The 22984-nt window shown below is 42.0% G+C and overlaps 1 protein-coding gene across 1 annotated transcript; it reads right to left on the reverse strand.

Moving 5' to 3' along the window:
- Positions 1-1105: 1105 nt before the first annotated feature.
- On the reverse strand, positions 1106-22974 carry MARVELD2 (MARVEL domain containing 2). The gene is made up of 8 exons (XM_040622206.1): positions 22907-22974; positions 19521-19838; positions 17937-19100; positions 15796-15831; positions 7481-7629; positions 6854-7025; positions 3534-3584; positions 1106-2921 (listed from the first exon to the last, which is right to left on the reverse strand). Exons 3-8 carry the CDS (start codon positions 19083-19085, stop codon positions 2799-2801), a joined length of 1680 nt encoding a protein of 559 aa, XP_040478140.1. The 5' UTR covers positions 19086-19100; positions 19521-19838; positions 22907-22974; the 3' UTR covers positions 1106-2798.
- Between the last annotated feature and the right edge of the window lie 10 nt (positions 22975-22984).

The following is a 22984-nucleotide window of genomic DNA, read 5'->3' on the forward strand; positions in this document are numbered from 1 at the left end:
GACTGAGCCAGCTGGGTGGGACTTTTATTTTCTAAGCTTTTATATTCACTAGTTTTTTTTTCTTAAAAATTTTTCTACAATAGTTCTTATTTTTTAAAGATGAGAATCAGAAAAAAATTATAGATTTTTCCTATATTGCCTATCTTTTGAACATTGACGCATCTCAGTATCAAGTTCCATACACAAACCATTTCTAGAAATGCACACAACAAAACGTGTACTTCATCACCACACCCTGGCCTTGTTACTCAGATCTCCCCTTGGACAATAGCCTCAGGTTCTCTGCTTCACGGACTACCGTATCAATGCCAGAACAGGATCTGGCTAACGAAAGCATTCGGCACATAACGGGCAAATGCATGCCTGAAGAATATGTACTTTCTTCTTTCTAAGTTTTAAATATATTGACATATTCTATTAAGTTTTGAATTAGGATACATGTTAAAGTCATCTGGAAGAAGGAACATGTACAGGGAAATATCTTTGCTTCTGGATCTCTCAACTTGCTAGAAGTGACTGTTACGGGTTGAATCGTATCCTCCCTCCACAAAAAAAAGATCTAACCTCTGGTATATCAAGAATGTGATGTTATTTGGAAATAGGGTCTTTGCAGGGGTGATTAGTTAAGATGAGGTCATAGATGAGAGGGTGGGTCCATAATCCAATATGACTGGTGTCATAAGAAGACAGCCAAGTGAAGCCTGAGACACAGGGAGAAGGCAATGTGAAGGAGAGGTTTGGGGTGATAAACACACAAGCCAAGGAACGTCAAAGGTTGCCAGCAAACCACCAAAAGCTAGGAAGGATTCCCCACTGGTTTCAGAGAGAGCTTGGCTCTGCTGACACCTTGGTTTCGGACTTCTGCCTGCAGAACTGTGAAACAATAGATTTCTGTTGTAGTAAGCCACTTGGCTTGTGGTACACAGTGGCCTTGGCTTTGAATTTTTGCAAATAACGGGGGAGGAGGAAACTGTCACCTGAACATCATGACCTACAGGTTTTCAATGACTTTCCAGTTTGTTTTCTGATAATGGAAAATATTTTCAAGAACATGCCCAGTCCACACAGGAATGCTGGAAAAACAAACAACGAAGGGCACACAGAAAAAAAACAAGTAGTTGAAAATTTAATATGCCTAGGTATTGACATAAAAAATTTAAAAAGTTAGCGTTACAACATTGCTTTTCAAAGATTAACATTTACAATTATAGGAAAATTAAGTTTCACAAAGTTAAATTTAACACTGCATTTCACTATGAATCTAACTCCTTACAATCTATCAAAATGGCATTATTTCATGGGTTTTTTTTCCTCTTTTTTTTTTAAAGCATTGGTATGCTTCTTAAGTAAAATGTTAACATGGGGCCCTAATATGTAAAACAGAAAGTGAAGCTATTCCAGTTAAGGGGACTTCGAGAGGAGCCTCAGATTTCCCTAGGTGTCACCTCTTAAGACACTTAGGGTGTTAAGCATACTCTGGGAGCCACAACATTAAAATATTAACAATAAACACTAAATAAGATTTCGAAGATAAAGAAAAACTAGGAAGTCTGTTCAGTATCCAGTGCTTTTTTAGCCTCTGCTTTTCGACATGCTTTTCTTTGGTTTCATTGCTTTAGAAAATTCTCTCAACATTAATTGTTCGAATGGCAGCTCTGGTGTACTTCCGCACCTAGGAAAATTGCCACAAGATAGACGCTGCTGAATGGCATCCAAGAGCAATGATTTTTTAAAGACATTCTTTTAGGTGGCCCATTGCTCATACTAATAAAAATAAATCACATCTCCTTGGGTAAGGCCCCACAGCCAAGATAATGGTTGGGAAGATGAAGCATCACAATAAATCAAAAGGAGATTCTAAGTAAATGTAGGATCGTGGGGCCTTACCCAAGAGGGCAGAAGAGGCAACGGTGGTCACACAATCCTTGCACTAGATGTGTACGGGAAGGGCTGGGCTGTGGGGGGTGGACCTCTGTGCACAGTGACAGCGATTCACGATAGGAGGGGTGCGGTGGACCCCAACGGGCACAGAACCACAGGGAAGTATCTGCTTAAAGCTACATGTGGTAAGAGTTATTAACCGCAAAAAAAGAAATCCATGAGACACGTGGGCCTTCTGGTCAACTGGTTGAGCGTGCTCATTAAGAACCTTTCCTTCGCAGTTTGTTCATGTCATAACCACGTCTACGGATTGCATGTGCTAACGGACTGCGTATAACGTGCCAGGGTCTCTTCCAAGTGCTTCACCAACATCAGTCACTTCATCTTCATAACAACCCTACGAGGCAGGCACTATCGCTAGCTCCATTTTTACGGATGAGAAAACAGGCACAGAGAGATTGAGCAACTTGCCTGAGATCATAAGACTTGAAAATGTTGATTTTGGAGTCAAAGCCCTTTCACGAGAAGGCAAGACACCTCGGCTAGGAAGAGAAATGTGTCCTAGAGAAACCCCAGGAGCCGGCCTGAGTTAAAAAGGAAAAAGCAGCACCAGAATGATACCCTGTGTGCTCATCACACTGAGGATACGATTCTACACTACTTCCACCTCTAGCAGGATACATGTAAAATGTACGCAGATGAACACAGCATTTCTTCCGTTCTGAGTAAAGGTCCTTGGTAAATTTCAATTTGTCTTGAAATGTTTGAAGTGAAATCATACTATCGTAGCATGGCATACCAGCTAAACCACCTAGAGGCCGATGCAGAAAGCAGGTGCTTCTCTATCACAGACTAGCATGGAAAAGGCAGTAAATAAATATTAAGTTTAATATAAAAAAAGTAGTTTCAAATAAGGTTTAAGAATGACCTTGTACATTCCAACTCATTACTTTATCATATTCTTGAATTCTTTGCTTTATGTGAGAAAGTTTATTCTTCAGATAATCACAGCGTTCTTTTTTTTCCAGAAATGTGGGATCCTGGAAAAGAAACACAACCAATATTTTAACCTCTAGTTTCCTCAGTGAAGAACACAGAAACGTATTATCACCCAGAAAGTGACGCTGCATAGCAGATCTCCTGCAACAGATTTTAAAATCTTTCTAAAAAGAATAACAGCTCTTTACACTTTTAAAGTAGATTTTATTTTTTAGAATACTTTCAGTTTCACAGCAAAATTGAGTGGGAAATACAGAGAACTGAGACAACTTTAACTTTGGTAGTTTAAAATATATCAAAGAGCAAATAGTAAGGACAGAAAAGATTAATAAAAGCTCTCTCCAGCCTGTACTGATCTGTGCAATGAAGGATGGAGTGAAAAATGTAAAATAACTTTTTTGAAGGAAATGTCATTGAAAAATTCTATATTGGTGCTCATTTCTCTAGGTTGCTAAAAACCAGGATGTAACAGAATGTGTTCAGGACAAAGAGGAGAAGAAAAGGCATTCAGGAGCCACTCCTGTTCTCTAGTAAGTAGCATCTGAAGAAATATTAAAAAAGAACTACTTTAGCTGAAAGAATCTAAGGTCTGTCAGCTGTCACCACTGTACCTGCATAAGAATATACTTTGAAGAAGAAAATGGTTTACTCACATTCTTTTTTTTCTTAAACTCTTCATGGATTCTTGCAATTCTCTCATGTTCCTAAAAATAATATATTGTATACTTGAATTAAAACACCCGCATTTACTCAAATCATATCTCAAGAATATCTAAGTACACTGGGAATCAGAACAGAAAATAATTTTTATCTAAGACTATAATGAAAGTATTCACACACTAAAATTTGATTCACTGGACAAAGATTAGAGGGCTTACTATCTGCCACATTGGGATCTAGGGGTGAACAAGAGAGAAAGCCCCCCCCCCCACCCTCACCTGCATGAAACCATCACCAAGTCCCAGGGCCACTGCATGCCAGCTGTCTGGCCCTGGGCAAACCGTTTATCCCAGGACTCCATTCTCTTACCAGTAACCCCAGGTACCTCATAAAGTCGTGAGAAGTTTCACGTATTTGAAATGATCCTTGTAAAGGGCTTGGTACGTAATAACTACATTACACACTGGGATTAAGAGGTTGAGACTATTCGACTTTGAAAAAATAACTAAAGAGGTTTCTTCTAAGACACATTTACAATAAATATGAAATTTGTTAATGGACTCAACAGTCTATCCGAAGGGAACGGATTACCAGGGCAATTTACCCATGTAAAACCTGTGCTTTAGAGTGGTCAGACACTGAAGACCTAATAAATAAAATAGAAAAGATAATAATGTTTGTAGTTCTAAAAGCCTCCCCTGAGAACATTTCTCATCACCCACCCACATTCTTTTTGCAACATATTTTAATTCTTTTGTGCCTTTTGCATGAGTTTCATCTGTGCTTTGATTGTTTGCCAGCATCGAGGTGACGCTGCTAATTCAGTTGTCACCTGTCTGAAGAGGTCCTGGGCTGGGAGTCAACCAGCTGCCCGGGGCCAGCAGTGCTGTGACGGAGATGTGGGCAGAGATAAGAACGGCAAAAACTATCCTAGGGGCTGCCAGAGAAATGGAATTTAAGACTGTGAGGACCGGACAGATTATTTCGAGCAATATTCTTATTTTATAGACTTAGAAAAAGTCATGCGATTAATTTTTCAAGGGCACACAATCAGGTCTGCGAGAGAACCTCTCCCTCCAAACCAGCCCACTGGGCTTTGGAAACCTCCCTGGGGACCTGTGAGGGAATGAATGGGCTTCCCTCAGGCTCCCGCCCACAGCAAAGCTCAGCAGTGGCCGATGAGAGGTTCACTTTTGTGATACAATGAATATTTTTACTTTAGAGAGGGACTTGAGGAGACACCGAGACTAACTGTGGCCTTGTCACCTGGCTACTTCCTTACCATGCTGTGTACAAACCACAGGAAATGACTATTGTTGATACTGTACAGAAATATCACGGGAGGACCCAGTCTCAGCCCTATATAACAGGCCCCTCCCAACCCTCAACTGCAGACCCACATGGCCGAGCCCTTGTCCATTCACACAAAGCCCATAAACCAAGCCCTCTGGGTCCAGGCTCAAAGACTACACAGCACGATTGGAACCAGCTTGCTCTTCCCAGCCTGTGCCAACGCAGTCTCCTGGGGCCTGCTCAATCCTTCCTGCACTCCTTCAAGGGCCTATAAATTTGGGCATCCTTCTTGGACCCGTGGACCCTGTCTTTCAAATGGTACTAAGTGACCCTTGACCTGCAATATTTGCTGGATTTTTCCTGCTTCCTGGTACTGGCATCTCATAGAAAACACCATTCCTTTGCTCCAGGAGTGTGAAAATGATACTACTCTAGATATTTTGGCTTAGAGAGCTCAAAATTATAACTGATTTAAATGTACACTTATAAGTCTGCAGTCAAAACAAAGATGCTCAGTCAATATGGCTCTCAGAAGAATACATATATGTAACATACACATATAAATATATATATATGTTATATACATACATTAACTTGCTTGACATTTGTTAAAAATGCCGTGAGTTTTAAAAATTTGAATTACAGGGGTGCCTGGGTGGCTCAGTTGGTTAAGCATCTGCCTTTGGCTCAGGTCATGATCCAAGGGTCATGAAATTGAGCCCTGCATCAGGCACCCCGCTTGGCGGAAAGCCTGCTTCTCCCTCTCCCTCTGCCTGCTGTTCTCCCTGCTTGTGCTCTGTGTGTGTGTGTGTCAAATAAATAAAAATTTTTATTAAAAAAAATTTGAATTATACAAACAATAGCTTAGATGAATATATCGTCTTTTAAAACATTAGCATATCACAGACAAATGTTCATCCCATTATTCATAACAGCCAAAAAGTGGAAACAACTGAAATGTCCATCAGTTGATAAATGGATAAACAAGATGTGGTATATACATACAAAGGAATAAATACCACAAAAAGAAATGAAATACTGAATCTACCTACAATATAAAGGAACCTTAAAAATGTTATGAAAAGCCAGACACGAAAGGCCACGTGTTATATCATTCCATTTATGTAAAATGTTCAAAATAAGCAAATCCAGAGACAAAAGTACATTAGTAGTTGTCAGTGGTTGGAGGGGCAGGGATGGGGAATACGTGCTGATGGGTATGGGGTTTCTTTCTGGAGTGATGGAAATGTTCTGGAATTAGGGGGTAGTAATGGTTATACACCTTTGTGAATGTACTAAAACCCTGTGAATTGTTCAATTTAAAAAGGTGAATTTTATGGTATGTGAATTGTGTCTCAATAAAAAATGTACATCTGATTAAAAATGCCACGGATTATCAAGGCAACCTGATTTCAGAAATATTAAAATGCGATAACCACTACAAACTCCAGAACATTACAGAAAGTGACTGAGTCCCAAGTGACTGCTGTAAGCTCCCTCCGTCACCATCACAGTTATCTATCTGCTGTGTGCCCAGAAGCTCAGATCTACTCTCTGTCCTTACACACTGTGCTCTTTGGACCTGGGGTGCTAACCGCTTGCCCGTTACTTACCCCTGGAGAATCTGGAGAATGCATGACCCCCAGTTGCTCCCCTACACCCTGCCCACCCTTTGTGAATAAATCTTTTTCAGATCATCTTAGTTTGAGTGTGACATCAGTCTCCTTTGGGACCTTGAGGGACTCAATATGTATCTTAGGCAAATTTGTTTTTTACTTAAATAAGAAAATAAAATGATTGTTTTATAACTGTTAATAATGGTTTCATAATTGATGGCAAAACACACTAAACTGTATAATGTGAACTGTAATCCTGACTAGTGCCCTTGCAGACCTCAAATGACTTTCTCAGACGCAGACAGCAAATGCACATGGTGATTACGGCTTGCCCGCACGTACGTGAAGGTCGGATTTCATCCTCCCTTTCTCGGGGCTCCTCCTGGGCAGCTGCAGGCACTGACCTGTTGGTTTTCCGAACAACGTGGCAATCTGCTCATCACTGCATCCAGCTCATCAAACTTCCGCAAGACGGCCTGGACTTCTGCAGAGAGCTCTTTGTACTCTGAAAACTGGTCTTGGAACACAGCTTTATAGCGCTCTCGTTCATCTTCTGTCTGAATCACAGGGTATTTTCTGAGGGAAAAATTAACCAACGTTGTAACTTTTTCAATGAAAACAGGCTGAATGGGGGGCGCCTGGGTGGCTCAATCGGTTAAGTGTCTGCCTTCAGCTCGTGGGATCGAGCCCCACGTCAAGCTCCCTACTCAGTGGGGAGTCTGCTTCTCCCTCTCCCTCTGTCTTCTGCTCTGCCTACTTGCGTTCTCTCTCTCTCCCTGTCAGATAAATTAAAAAAATCTTAAAAAAAAGAAAAGAAAGGTAAACAGGCTGAATGGGAAATCAGCTTAGCTTATTCCTCACTGACCATGCCATATCTTCAATTTAATGTACTACCTCTCTGAGAACAAACAACTGTTTAAATATAAATTTTTTAAGCAGAGAGCATGAACTTGGAGACAAATAGGAAAATGAAATGCCCAAACGGGATCTCTCCGTTTCTACTTCGAAGAAGGATTTAAACTGACACTCACGCTACATAGTCGGGCATCACGATAGGCTTAGGGATGTGGCCTGCGGGGATGTGTCCACTCAGAAGTTCAGGTTTCATTTTTGTTGGTCTCAATTCTTTGAAATTAACTTCTTGTTCTCTCAGTCTGTCACCACCGGTGGCCACATCACACTACAGTTTGGGAGAAAAAGAGGATTTGTTTGTAAACAGAGGCAGAGGGGGAAAAAAACCCATGAATTTATCTTAGAAGAAAACGGGGAGAAGCAGGAGGAAGAAAAGTAGAGCAGCCATTAACATTTCACTTGAGAATTACGGGTTTAATACTCACAAAGTTGTTCTGAATGACTTTGTAATAGCTAAGGGGAACCACACTGAGGTACAGGACTACATGCCAGGTAACACAATCATGTGTACGTCAAGCGTGGATGACGAAATGTTAAATGTGGGGTCTCGAGTACTTTATTTAGGATTTATATACCCTAACTAGCTATAAAAGAATACAAGATGTAGGGCACCTGGTGGCTCAGTCAGTTAAGCATCTGCCTTAGGCTCAGGTCATGATCCCAGGGTCCTGGAATCGAGTCCCATATCTTCTCCCTCTGCCCCTTCCCCAGCTGTGATCGCTCTCTCTCTCAAATAAATAAATAAATAAATAAATAAAATCTTAAAAAAAAAAAAAAGAACATAAAATGTAGTTCAAAATAAGAAATTCGGGGAAAAAATGGAACAAGGCTACTTATTTATTTATTTTTTAAGATTTTATTTATTTATTTGACAGAGAGAAAGACATCCAGCGAGAGAGGGAACACAAGCAGGGGGAGTGGGGGAGGGAGAAGCAGGCTCCCAGCGGAGGAGCCTGATGTGGGGCTCGATCCCAGGACCCTGGGATCAGGCCCTGGGCTGAAGGCAGATGCTTAACAACTGAGCCACCCAGGCACCCTCGGAACAAGGCTACTTAAATGGAAAGAGAAAAAAATGTCACAGGGACCTTGAGATGAATCAACCCCAAGTAGGGAGTAGGTCAGAAAAGGAGACAAGTTACATTGTTTTCATTACCTGAAAAGGAAAGCAAGCAAACCCAGAGGAAAGGCGGTGGAGGCCTTTCCATTGTCCAAGAGTCCTGAACCTGTGGTTTCCTTGTTTAAGTCACCCTGGTTTCTCAACTGGAAAGTTCTTAGAGGTCTTTTCAGCAAAAAACGGTACATTCAAAAGAGGAGAAGTACCACAAGATGAAATGGCCCAGAGGGGCAGTAGTGGGGCACAGGCCTCTAAGCTCTAAAATACTGACACACAGGAAGCAGGAGTGTCAATGCCCAGAGGAACCCACTCTGGAATGGGCAGGCTCACATGGATGTGCAGCTTTGGGGGAAGACCGTTCAGGAGCCCCAACAGGCAGTGTCCAGAACACCGACCACACTGGTGAGGCTGGCGGATGCCAGGAGAGGGGTTTCTGTTTTACACGGCAGCAAGGTTCAGAGAGGTTAAGTAAATTTTCTAGGGCCTCACAGCTGGGAAGTGGAAAAGCCACAATTAAAACCCGGAACTTTTGGGGGCATCTGGGTGGCTCAGTCCATTAAATGTCTGACTCCTGATCACAGCTCAGGTCTTGATCTCAGGGGTTATGACTTTGAGTCCTGGCTTGGGCTCCACGCTGGGCATGGAGCCTACTTAAACAAATAGGGGGTGCCTGTGTGGCTCAGTCGGTTAAGCATCTGTCTTTGGCTCAGGTCATGATCCCAGGGTCCTGGGATCAAGCCCCACATCAGGCTCCCTGCTCAGCGGAGAGTCTGCTTCTCCCTCTGCCTCTGCCCATCTCCCCTGCTTGTGCTCTCTCTCAAAAAACAAACAAACCAAAAAACAACAGAACTTTTCAGCTTATCGATGCTTTAAATGAATAACATGAGGAAGGTTTACTTAAATGCATACTGTTCAATCCTAAAGTGCCCTGCAATTCTGGGAGCTCCCTAGCAGTAAGCCCCCCTCCACTGGCCCCTTGGGACTTCAGCACTCGCTTGTTGAATTAAACTTCCTGAACTAAACAGAGAGCAGCTTGGGAGGGTTCCCACTTGGCTGAAAACAAACTACAACACATTTTAAAACTTTGCTCTCTACCTTGCCAGGCATGGCTTTAAAATCCTTTTGTTTCCTGATTTCCCTACCTCCGAGGCTGCCTCTGACGTTTGGCTTAAGATGAGCTCATCCTAAAAACCACCAGCTTTTAACTCCCCAAACAGCACAGCCCACACATTAGACGGCGGCGAGGTCAGCTAACCAGCCCTGGGACAGGGTTATGCAGAGGAGACGCGCGCCCACGGGGGTACCAGATAGACTCAGTGCAGGAGGCACACCAGGCCACTGGGTCCCAGACAGCAAGAATGCAAGTGAGGTGCAGGAAATCCCGAGGAAAGGAGATTACACAGGAGTACTTCAGGGAACACCTTCCAAGGTTAGTATTCTTCTTCTTCTTCTTTTTTTTTTTTTTTAAAGATTTTATTTATTTATTCAACAGAGATAGAGACAGCCAGCGAGAGAGGGAACACAAGCAGGGGGAGTGGGAGAGGAAGAAGCAGGCTCATAGCGGAGGAGCCTGATGTGGGGCTCCATCCCAGAACGCCGGGATCACGCCCTGAGCCGAAGGCAGACGCTTAACCGCAGTGCCACCCAGGCGCCCCAGTATTCTTCTTCTTTGTCTCTACTTTTTAAGATGCCATTTCTTCAAACTAATGAATTCTTACCTGTTTGATCTTGATAATGAATTACGGGATTAAAAAGAGGGGAACAGGGACGCCTGGGCGGGTCAGTCAGTTAAGTGTCTGCCTTTGGCTCAGGTCATGGTCTCTGGGTCCTGGTATAGATCGCCGCTCAGTGGGGAGCCTGCTTCTCTCTCCCCTGCCCCCCACCTCAACCCCCCCCACCCCCGCTCATGCTCTCTCTCTTCAAATAAATAAATAAAATCTTAAAATAAAATAAAATGAGGGAAACCTTTTTTGGCCTTGATAAAAGGCTTTCTATTTCATGGCATCCCTCCTTAGCTTCTAAATATTTAACAATCTATTTGCCACGCAGCTGGCTGGGGACCTGCGATGGAGTATGCTGACCCTTCAGAGCTTAGCAGCAGCCCATGGTGTCCAGTTCAGGTTTCCGGGTCATAATCATAAATTCTGCCCAGGGAGAATTTGTTTCCCTAGGTACAGTTTTTCAAGCAGGAACTGTTCATTTCCCTTACTTGCCCATCCCTCATTCCAAGATTCACTTTTTAATTTAAAAAGGAGCTTTAAGAAGTCAGAATATTTTCACAGAGCCTATTTCATCTGCTTTAAATTTTTCTGTTTTTATGCTCTTAACATTTTCTTCCGCTGTACTTGGGTGAACCTCACTGATCATCAATTCAGAAAACCTTATTGAGAAAAAAAAAAAAAAAAACCTGAAAGTACGCATAAGACAAAGAATCAAAACCTCTTTAGGCTCTTATTAGAAGGATGCGTAGGGCTCCAGCCCTGGGACACACCACTCTCAAACAGTATTCCTGACTACAAACACACGGCCCCAGATTTCATAGGAACTTTCTTTCCTTCTAGCAAAAAACGAGTCCCATCAGCAAATATCAGAAAAGCTTTACTGCAAGGCAAGAGAAAGTAATTAAGCAACGGGGGTAAGTAATGCTATGGTTATAATTACTAAGCTTTTCAAATTAAACAATGCACTGATGAGGAGGGTGGAGGATAGACATATTGGGTGAAGGGGAATGGGAGGCCCCTTCCAGTTAACTTATTCAAATTAAGGGGATGAAAGGCACAGCATAAGGAATACAGTCAATGTAATAGTGTTGTTTGGTGACAGATGGCATCTACACTTGTGGTGAGCACAACATGACATATAAAGAAGTCGAATCACTATGTTGTACACCTGAAACTAATGTAACACTGTGTGCCAACTAATTTCAATTAAGAAAATGCCCTAGATGAAAAGGGACTGAATATGTTGCCAAGTTAGAAACAGTGTGCATTTGTCCAAATGCTGAGTCTCTCTCCCTCTGAGCACACCATGCACTAATGCAGGGGCCCCGATCCCAAACCCACACCACCACCTTCAATGCTCAGATTAGATGCTGACTTTTCTACTTGGAAAAAAATATGTCCAGCACTTAGGGATTAATTAGAATTTGTTTCTGTCTCTGTTTGATCTTACTTTATGTCTGTATATTTCTTTTTAAAAATGATCTTATTTGCTCTTCAAAAAGTGTATTTGTTAAGATACAAAATAAGTTACAGGCCAGTAAACAGTTCCAAATGAGGGACAGGAACTTTAGTTCAGAGAGGGTAAGTAACTTCCTCAGAATCACAGAGCTAGTAGTAATCAAATTCAGATCTGCCTGATTCCAAATTTTACTTTGTCTTCATCATACTACACTGCCTCTCCTGTGTAGCCTGCCAGTTCTTCCCTACTAAGAACCAGGAAGGAAGCAGGTGAAAAATCCATGAGAAATTGGAGATCCAACCTTTTCTACAAGGTTCCTAGTAGGTAAGTCCAATAGAAATTCCCCAATTAAGTCACGAGATTCCCTCCCAGAGGTCTGCCTCTAGAATATACCTAAATGTTGATCCACTGTGATTCACTTCCCAGGGAAAGAGCCCTGTGAAAGGGTTCCCTTTGCATTCAGGTCCTGTATCTTCAAAGAGTGTTAAGTTAACAGGACTGGTATGATTTTCAAAGGAGCCCTAGGAATGGGGTTCTAACTCCACTAAGATTATTCCTGACTATTCCAGGACCTCTCAGGAGCCAGGACCCTGCAACACACCCTGGACATGCCTGTACCAGCCTTCCAGGGCAGCCTGAAAGAGGTACCCTAGCACTTGCTGGCTGATTTCCCAAATCCTGTCCTATCTGTGGAGTCTGCTTCAGCCACATTCTCACCAATGACGCTGACCACCCTAGCATTTGGGACAACTTCCCCAATTCAGCCAGGCCTTTTGGGTTGACTCTACTCTGCACTTAACCCCATTGGCAAATCCCATTACTTCAAAGGGACTGATGAGGAAACCCATAAATTGCACAGTGGAAAAGAATGACCACCATTGCCACTTCACTGCCACACTACAGGCCTGAGAGATAGTCCTGTCCAGCTTGTTGCTGAACAATCAACATCTGCAAAGTGCACACCACCATTAACCCCCACAAAGCAAATAGATTCTTAAGGCCCTGAGGATGATCTGAAACATACTTCCTAATGCTAGCACTCTGACTTGCTAACCCTGAAATCAGATTATGCTATCACTTGTTCACAAGACTGTCAACTTTTAGAAAGTGAATTTCCTTAAATGTAATATATATAATATAATTTCTAGACCCCTTTTCCATTATACATAGGCTGTGTAATCCTGATCCATCTCCTAAAATCCTTTTAAACTTGATATTTTCCACGCAGTGAGTGTTATTTTAGGACTCTCACCGGGCTGCAATGCACTCATGATGGTCATCCCTGGCCAGGGTGGGGTTCACGAGCTTCCCAGTCAGTCCCTCTGAGGGAGTAGGATTTACGAAAGGGTTAAGGCAATACTGGCAATCTGGAATGAGAGTATTAACAATGATCTGGCCAAACCACTCTCATGACTCCTAACTGGGAAGAGTACTCCCTTTATCTGGTCAAGGTCACTAACACTGAAAGGCAGACCATAGGTTAAGTTAGGGAAGCTGCACTTAAATCTCAGACAAAGGGCCAGTGTTATTAATTATTTAAATATCAGCTCTACATTGCTTATGTCAAATTTATTCGAAGTAATTATTTATTAATTTAATTTGTTAAAAACTTTAAAAATTTTGAATAGGTAATATATACACATGATTCAAAAGTCTAATAGGGTATATGATAACAAGTAAGTCTCCCTCTACCCCTGTCTTCCCACAGTTAGGCAGTGGCCCTCCTGAAGGCAACTACTATCTATCTATCCATCTATCTATAGAACAGTTTAAAAGGGAACGTTCATTTCACTCACTCTGACGTTAAGTACCACTGAGTTAACAAGTCTAACTGAAATGCACATCCTGAAAGCAATAATAAATAAATATTTAAAACCAAAGCACAAGGGAATTAGGAAGTTAAAACAAAGTACAATAAAAGCAAATAAAAAGCCACAGGCACACAGTCATACCACGCTAGTTCTATGAACAACGTTTCAAGTGCATAGGTTTGTAGCACTAGGTCCGTGCTGCCTTGTGAGCGAGGAACTTCGATAATCTGTAGACCAACGATCCCAGCCTCATTTATCCCATGCCTGGTTGGTCAGGGCTGCTCAAGTATCTCATGATTTCTAAAGATTTATGGATCCTGGCAAGGCTCAACTGCAAACCACAATTCAGATGACTTAACAGACATGTCAGAAGTAATTTAAGGCAACTGACCCATTAAAAACTGTGGCTAATTACAGATCTCAATTGCTTTGACCAATTAACAATGCTGAATTTGAGACATTATCGTAAATAAATTGATTTCCCCAGGAGATAGCAGAGAACACAAATCTCACTCTCCCTCTCTCTCTTTTTTTTTTTGAGAAACACAAATCTTTAAGCAAGTTCAGTTTTATAGTTCTTGCTTACTCTCTCTTTCACACATACACACACTCTATTAACATTTTGGTGTTTTCTTTTTCACTGGATTTGTAAGCCCCTGGGAAATGGAGATGGTGTACCTCGTAGTAGTCCTATCACTAGCCCACAATCTTACTGGGACATGTTTGTTCAATGAATGAATGAAGACACTGATGTATTAATCATAATCCCTTGGACAAAGTGTCATTTGTCCACTTCATAAATCCCTTACTTTACCGTGAACAAAAAATTTTCATATTGTATTTGTGTTATAGAGAATAAAGTTCAGAAAAAAAACCTATAAAAGGTATTTTCAAAATGCATGCACTTAAAGGACTTGTATAAATTAGCAACTCAATTAAAAAGTAGACAGGATACAAACAGTTAAAAGGGAAGGAAAAGCAAACATAATCCGTGAAAATGCTCAATTTCACTCTTTATAAGAAAAATGCAAATTATAACTACCTTAGATATCATTTTTCACCTATCAGATTGACAGATGTCAACAATTTTCCTAACACTGTGTTGGTCAAGGTGTGAGGAAGCCTATGGTGCTCCTGGCAGTGGAAGTTGGTAAAACTCCTATCCAGCAATTTGGCAATCAAAATAAACACGTACATTCATACAATGCAATACTATATAGCTATAAAAAGAGAACGCAGAAGTTCTTTACGTACTAATAAGTAAATACCTTAGAAATGTATTGTTAAGAGAAAAAAATAAGGGACGTAACGGTGTGCATGGTATGCCAGCATTTGTGTGAAAGGGGGTGTGTGTGTGTGTATGTATACATATACATTACATATACTGATAATATAAACACACGTCTGAAAGGAAACACAAGGTACTGATAACAGTGGTTCCTTCCAAGTGGGAGAGCTAGGAAGCTGAGGCATGAGGTGTGAGAGAAAACTTTGTATTAGAGACCCTTTGAATTTTGAACCAAATAAATACACCCCCTTTTCAAAGAAACAAATCCAAAAGTTGGATTCTCAACTTCTTGCTTAGAAATAACGACCAATATCTTTAAAAAAGGACTTTTCAATGTGGTAAAATTATGATTATTAAAATATATTAGGTTTTTACATATATGTAAATAATTATAATAACAGCATCTCATTTAATCCTCTTGTCAAATACATGAGGTAGGAATCAATTATTTTTAAGATTTTTTAAAATTTATTTTCATTTTTATTTTTTTTAGGAATCAATTATTATCAGTCCAATTTTACAGACAAAGAAATCAAGGCATGGAAAGGTAAATACCTTGACTACTGCCATGATGTTAATCAATTCTGGAATAGGAATTTTCTTCCTGCCACAACAAAATTTAGCATCTGAAAGCAAGGTCAGAAGGACAGAAAAGAACAGCAAAGAACTTTAAAAAGACTAAGGAAAGTTTGAGAGAATCCCCTTGACTTAAAACATTTTTATTTTTTTAGTTAAATTAAATTTTTAAATTTAATTTTAAACATAAGGAGAACCAGCTGTTCACTTGCATAATCTTTTAACTAACAAAATGAAAAGAAGCTATAAACTACAGAACTTATAGTTTTGCCCAACATACACCATGTGCACGTCTAATTTGATCTTTTCATTATGAGAAAAAAGCTGAAAGTTGAACTGGATGTTCAGTTAGGAACTCAATGTAATAGATACACTTTCACAGACAGATGATCTACTCTGTAGGTAAACAGAGAGAAGAGAAAGTAACAATCTAGACATAAAATACAATGTGAATTTTATTCTCACCATTTTCCTTTTGGATGGCAATGATGGCTCACTTATCTAGAACGAAAAAGAGTTAAAATGATTTTTCAGAGGGGTACGAGGCTACTTTGTGAATATTTTCATCCATATGCATTTATAGCCCAATCTGGTTTCACAGATGTTGATTCTCTACTTGACAGATGTCCCTCCTTCTCATCTGGGGACTTTCCGTGGGCTGGCGGAGGAGCTGGGTTAACCCTAACTCCTGCCAGTCAGGAGCACACAGCAGAGTTGGAGGTACAGACATGAGAGAGACTATTAGGTAGATGGCTTTGAATTACCTAGAGATTTTATTTATTCTTGGCTCCCATTACCTTTGCAATTAAGTAATTTAGAACAGTTATAGTTGTAAAAGAAATAGAAAAAAAACCAAAGGCCATCATAGCCTCTAACGTTTAAGAAGTTACAGTGACATAAAAAACGGGCACAACCTCCGACATGAGAGCTAATTCAAGCCTAATCAAGCATTATAAAAAGTCTTATGGAGGGCGCGCGAGTGGCTCAGTCTGTTAAGCTTCTGTCTTCGGCTCAGGTCATGATCCCAGGGTTCTGGGATCCCTGAGTCAGGCTCCCCGCTCATGGGGAGACTGCTTCTCCCTATCCTCCCCGCTCATGCACTCTCTCTCTCTCAAATAAATAAATAAATAAAACCTTTAGGGGGAAAAGTCTTAAAGGAACAAGTTCTGAGAAAGGAGAAAGAAATTAATGTATTATGTTGATAATGATAGTCATTCTCATGTAGAATTTTGAAATGACATTAAGAAGTCTGTTGTTACTAGACTTACATAAAATCATGATGAAGTGTGTGTTTCACTCTCTGTACTTCACACTGTTTAGAATTTGAAATTATTTTGTACACACAGATGCTTAAATTGGAGACATATGCTTAATGTGCTGAGATAGATTTTTAGAAATAACTTGAATCTATGTGGAGTTCTAGTAAGATTAATGTATTTTGTGATGAGAGAGTATGGATCACAGTGAAACATGTTAAAGTCCTTTGTATAACACATACGGTACCTGTTACAAAATTAGTGGGTTTTTTTTTTTTTGTTATGTATAAGATTCCTGCGAAAGATTAAACACGAAATATACAGGTGAGTAAATAGGTTACTGAGTAAATAGGGCAGGATTTCATTTTTATCTACAGTTTTGCCCACATACATAGTATTTGCAATTATATAGTATCTAGGAAACCTTTGGAAAGTGGGAAAAGAAAAATGCATAATAAGTTGACTCAAAATTAAGAAAAAATTAAGACGTTGGCAGCATAGGAAATTCTACTACACACTCCTCCTTAGAAGAAAACAAAACATTAACTTATTTCAGGGTATAATGAAGATAAAGGAACATAGTCTAACATTTTTGCTACTGTTCAAGTAAAATAATTTTAAATATGGCTTTTATATAATCTTATCCTCCAGGTATCATTATTATTATTAATAATTTTCCTTCTTCTCCTTCTTCTTATATTTAGTTAGTTAAATCCTAGAAATAAGAACAAGTGCCAGGCTCCTATTCTAATTTGGGAACATTCATCTCCCCAAAATAAGAATGAAACATCAAAATGCCTGGGCAAGTTTTCAGAGTATGTTCATTACAACTCAGCTCCTCAATACTTAAAAAAAAAAACCAAACGTGGTTCACTGTGCTCTTATTTGATTTTATTTAAGTTACTGGAAGAAAGCGCCACTGATCGTAACATATAAATGAGCACTTTCCTCCTATAGCCAACAAATGTTTTTTATTAAGCTTTACCACACTAAAGAATCAACCCCATTCTCAAACTTACTTTAATGAGGAGACATTTATTGTACTGAAAATGGCATTATTCTTTGTTGCAAAAATTGCAAAAATTTAGTAGCTGTGTTTTCGCCTTAAGCATCACAGACATAGTGCAGCCAACGAACTACACACTGTGTTACACGTCGGTGACACACCACAGTGGGTTATGCCACCAAAAGCAGGTCGGATACTGAGCTCGGACTTTCGAGTTTCAGATCATTAAAAAAAAAAATGGCTTTTATAAAAATCTTTGTTTTGACAAACATACATATTTAACAAGGGAGAAAATAACAGGAGGAAAAATTAAAGAATGAATGAAGGACAGTGAAATTCCTTACCTCCTGTTGTTCCATGTACTCCCTATGTCTCCGAGCTGCCTCGTGCCTCCACAGCTTTAGGCACACCAAGGCACTAATGAGATAAACAATCATGGTGACAAACAGGAAGATCATTGCCGCTATCTGTCCTCCTTCCACGCGGCAGAACAGTGCATTCATCGGTGTATTAAATAACGGGTAGTAGCAGAGTCCACCTCGGTTGGTATCATTCACGTAGACTATGGCGGCAGCCATGTACAAAATAAACAAGGCAACGTTAATTCCAAATTCAGTTAGAGGCCACCAATTAGAATCCAAGAGAATGGTCCGATAATACATGGACATGCCGAGAACCAGAATAATGACGGTGGCGATCCAAGCTAATCCAGCAACCACGAGTATGAAAGGGGTTTTGGGGCCACTGTAGTAATAGCCCCCATACGTGCTGCCCAGGCCACCGATGCCCCCCATGCCATAGGGCTGTGAATATCCAAACAGGTTGTACCACTCGCTGTCCTTGTAAATGTAAGCTGTGACACAAGCAAAGACGCCAGCTCCCAAAAGCAGCTCCACCACGCCCAGAATCCGCAGCAGGCCTGCCCACGACTTCATGTAGGAATACCTCAGGTTATACTCTTCCACCTTCTCGCTATACGTTCGGGCTGTCTGCGTGTGTCGGCCTACTGAACCATAGGGATCCTGGGGAAACATTGCCTCAGACTCTTTCGGGGAATTAAACGTTCCTTCGGACCCTCCGCAAGGATCTTTGTAAGAGTTGGGGGGCGAATGGTGGTTTGGTCTTGCTGGAGAGGCTGGAGGTGAACATTCCACTCCATCCGAGATGTATCTGATGTCAGACACCGGCTTATCCCATTCCGGGTCCTTTTTCTTCCCTCTGAAGAAGTTCTTCCAGGACTCAGGAACAAAGCGCCTTATGGGTTTGAGATCTGGTGCTATGGCCGGTTCCTCTGTGTCACTTGAGTAGAAGTCTGGGCCGAATGGTGGCTGTAACGGGAGAGGGGGTGGTGGCAAGGGATCAGCACTCACAGCCAGCTCACTGCTGCGAAGAGTCTGGAGGGTTCCTATGGTGCCATCTTGATAGGGTGAGTCCCTCGGGACTTCATCATAGTGCCTGTCCCGATTCCTGGATCTTCCATCATTTGACGACATTTGTGACTTTTACACCTGTGGCCAAGATCAAAGTTATTGCTTATGCCTAGTTATTGATTCTTTCACTAATGCCGATCTTATTCACTTAATGGCAGATAATCATATTTAGGAAACCAATATGATCGTGCCTAATTATCATGGTATGTAAAAATGATAATATAAATATTTTAAACATATACAGCATATTAGCCAGGGATAGCATCATCATTCTATATGATTTTAAGGGCAATTAAGGTTAAAATCTTAGTTCTGAATTAAAACACTTGTAAGTCTAATTTATTTATGAGCCCGATAAACAACAAAGCTAAATTTTAATAGTACAGGATACTAACACATCTCAAGTAGAATCCTTTCCTCCAACACCTAAGTCAAGATATTTAATAGCTGAGCATACCAAAGTTTGATGCGTCAGCAAATACTCCTCATTTTCATTACCTCAAATCCGCTTTGGAATGGCCCGGGAGAAGCGGTCTGTTAAATACAGGGACTGAGGAGCCCCTTTTTTTCTCAAATCAGGGAAGTCAGTTTAGGGGAGTTGCTTCTTCCACTCTAAAATATTAATACTTGATACTCGATTTAAAAATTGAATTCTCAGAGAAAAAAAAATCACTGAAGGTTAAGATTCCCCCAAAAGTACAACACAGAACCACAACGAATATCATGTGTAGCACTCTTTCCAGGGTGGCCACCTAAAGGCGATCTGCTGTTGCCATAACAACACTCAGACAGTATTGCAGAGGGTGTTTGATCCACCTAAAAAATGAAGCAGAGAAAAAGCACTTTTACTAGAACTGATTTCCTTCATGAAATCAGTGACCTGGACTTGTATACACTAAGAAGGACACTATTTGCTAATGTAACTACTAGGTTTGAGGCACAATGAATTTCTCCCTCAACACTGCTCATGAGCAAGTACTTACCGAAAACTCACTGGGCATAGAGCACTGTACTTGGCACTATGAAGGGAGAATCTCACCTTTGTGGTGTTGAACCACTTAGAAATTCCTCAGGCTTTGGTTTTTGTTTTGTTTTGAATTGAGAGAGAGAACAGAGGGAGAGAGAGAATCTTGAGCAGGATCCATGACCAGTGCAGAGCCTGATGTGGGGCTCGATCTTCTGACCCTGAGATCATGACCTGAGTCAGATGCGTAACTGACTGAACCACCCAGGTGCCCCCCGAAGGCTATGTTTTATTTCATTTTGTAAAATGGAGACCTATTGTTCAACAAATACTCACCAAACATCTGCTATGCACCAGGCATGCTAAAAGTGTATCAGTGAACAAAACCAACTGAAATCCCTGCATTCATGGAACTTAAGTCTCCACGGGGGGCGATTACAGATGATAGATAAGGGAAGTAAAATATATCAGATGCTAAAGAACAAAGTTAAGAATGGTGATAAGGAGCACTTTGCCGGCAAGGTGTTACAATTTTAAATAGAATGAGCTGGGAAGTTTTCATTGAGAATGTGACATCTGAATATAGAAATGAAGGAGGTGAAGGAGGAAGCCAGACAGGTATCAGGGGAAGAGGTCCAGGCAGATGGAACAGCTAGTGCAAAAGCCTTGAGGCAGGAGTGCCTGGCAAATTCAGGAACTATTAAGTCGTGGAGGCCAGTGGGGCAGCAGCAGAGTGAGTGAGAGGGTAAGCAGCAGAATTAAGTCTGTCTGAATCGCTAGGGCCTTGGGAACTATTGGAAAGGATTTGGGCTTTTACTGGGAGTGAGATGGGAAGACAAGGGAGCATTCTGAGTAGAGCAGTGACTGGATCTGATGTGCTTTAATAGGATCACTCTGGATGGTTTGTCCAGAGTACACTCCAGGAGACAAGGGAGAAAACAGGGAGAATGGCTAAGAGGCCAGTGACTGAATCCAATGGACCATGTTGGTAGCAATGGAGATACAAAGAAGTCAGATTTTTTAATACAGGGCATTAAAATTTTTGTATTACAGAAAATTTCAAACATAATAAAAAGTGAAAATAGTATCATGAACCCTAGGTATCCATCAATCAACTCAATAATGATCATTTTATGACCAACCCTGTTTCATCTATCCCTCCTGTTTATTCCTTCAGCCAACAGATTACTATGAAGCAAATCTCAGACATCAGATCATTTCGTATGCAACATTTCTCCACCCCTCCAAACTGGAGACAGCCCTGGGGACAAGCAGCCTGAAGAGTTTGAGATACCCATCAGAAATCCCGGTGGAGATGTCCAGTAGGCAGTGTACACACAGAAGGGTAAGTACTACCATAGACTAGATCCTGTCACCCACGGAATGGGTGAAAATGGAAAGAGTTCTAAATTTCTGGGTCTTCTAATGGGGTACTCCAATTTTAGAGAATTAACTGTGCTAGTTCCAGCATGGTGCCCAATGCAAAGCAGGAGCTCTATAAATGACAGCAATTCGCAGTTATTTTTGTCTCTGCCATTTATCTCATGTGTCTAAAAACATTTATCTCATTTTTAAAGAGATTTTATTTATTTACTTGCCAGGGAGAGACACACACAGCACACACACAGGGGAAGACGAAGGCAGAGGGAGAGGCAGAAGCAGGTTCCCTCAATCCCAGGATCCTGGGATCATGACCCGAACCGAAGGCAGACGCTTAACCGACAGTCACGCAGGCGCTCCTGTGTCTAAAAACATTTAAATTCTAGAAATGCACGGTACTACTAGAGTTCTGAAATACATTTTCCTAAGAAAAGTAGAAGCAAAAGCACAGAAATAACTTCAGCAAGTTTTACATAACTCTGTATCTTTGATATATATGCATTTAAAGGCTATCCCATTGCTTAATTTAACACCCAGGTGAAAAAGTGTGCTTCACTGTAGCGGATTTACTTCATCTTCACCTGTGTAAAGTGGCTCATTTGAATTATTAGAACACCTTATCAATGTTTACCTCATAAAAATAATTTTTAAATAAAAAGCAAAAAGTAAATGCGGAGAATCACGGAATAACAAAATACGTGATTTTGGAAGGCAGTGGTCCGCGGTCCTCGACCACACGGTGGTTACCTGGCTACCCCTCACGAATCTTTCAGGGGGTCACTGAGAGCCCCCGCAGATCCAGTCTTTGTTCTGGACGAGCCCCGGGACTCGGGCTCCATGCTGTTGGAACACACAGCTCCGAAAGCCATAGCGCTGGGAGGACAAATGGTTTCCCCAAGAAAGTGACACCGGAACCGAACTTGGTCGTCTTTACAAAACCAGAGGCATCGCTTTAGCGAGCTTTAAAGTTCTGCTGGGCCCACGACACGTTTCGGGGCTTCCTGGAGTCGGGAAAACCCCGAGGGTTTTAACCTAACCCACGCGTGAGTGACAAGGGACACCGCTCGGCGTCCGCTCCCACCAATCTGTTTTCGGGTCTGCCGACCCCACGCAGCGCTCGGACTGCGCGTCTGACAGAAAACCCATTCTCGGTCCGTCGAGATGACGCCCCAAAGCGGCCGGAACTAAGTCCGTGCGCAGGTCGGGATCCGAGGATCCCCGCGCCCGGGAAGGGCGGCGCCTTCGCGGCGGGCCGGGCGCGCCTCGCCGCGCACCTGTCTCCTGAATGAAAGCGGGCTGCTGAGGGGCCCTCCTGACGCGCAGGCCCCGCTCTCCCCGGGGCCCTCACCTCATTCCGCGCCTCGGTCCGGCCTCGGCCGCAGGTTATGGCGGGGCTGAGCGGCCAGCGCCGCGGGCCCGGCCGCGCGCTCAGCGGCCCAGGGCCTCTGCTGCCCCACCCCGCGCACCTGCCGGGGGGCTGCCGGGCCCCTCCCCGTCCGCCGCCGCCTCACGTGGGCCCCACCCCCCGGGACCCACTCACCTGCGCGGCCGCCGGGGAGAGCGCGCACGCCGCCCACGGGACTGAAACCCGGCTCCGCTCCCGGGGCGGGGCCGGGCC

The sequence above is a fragment of the Ursus maritimus genome, unplaced genomic scaffold (assembly GCF_017311325.1).
Source record: "Ursus maritimus isolate PB19 unplaced genomic scaffold, ASM1731132v1 scaffold_5, whole genome shotgun sequence".
In the NCBI taxonomy this organism is placed as follows: Eukaryota; Metazoa; Chordata; class Mammalia; order Carnivora; family Ursidae; genus Ursus; species Ursus maritimus.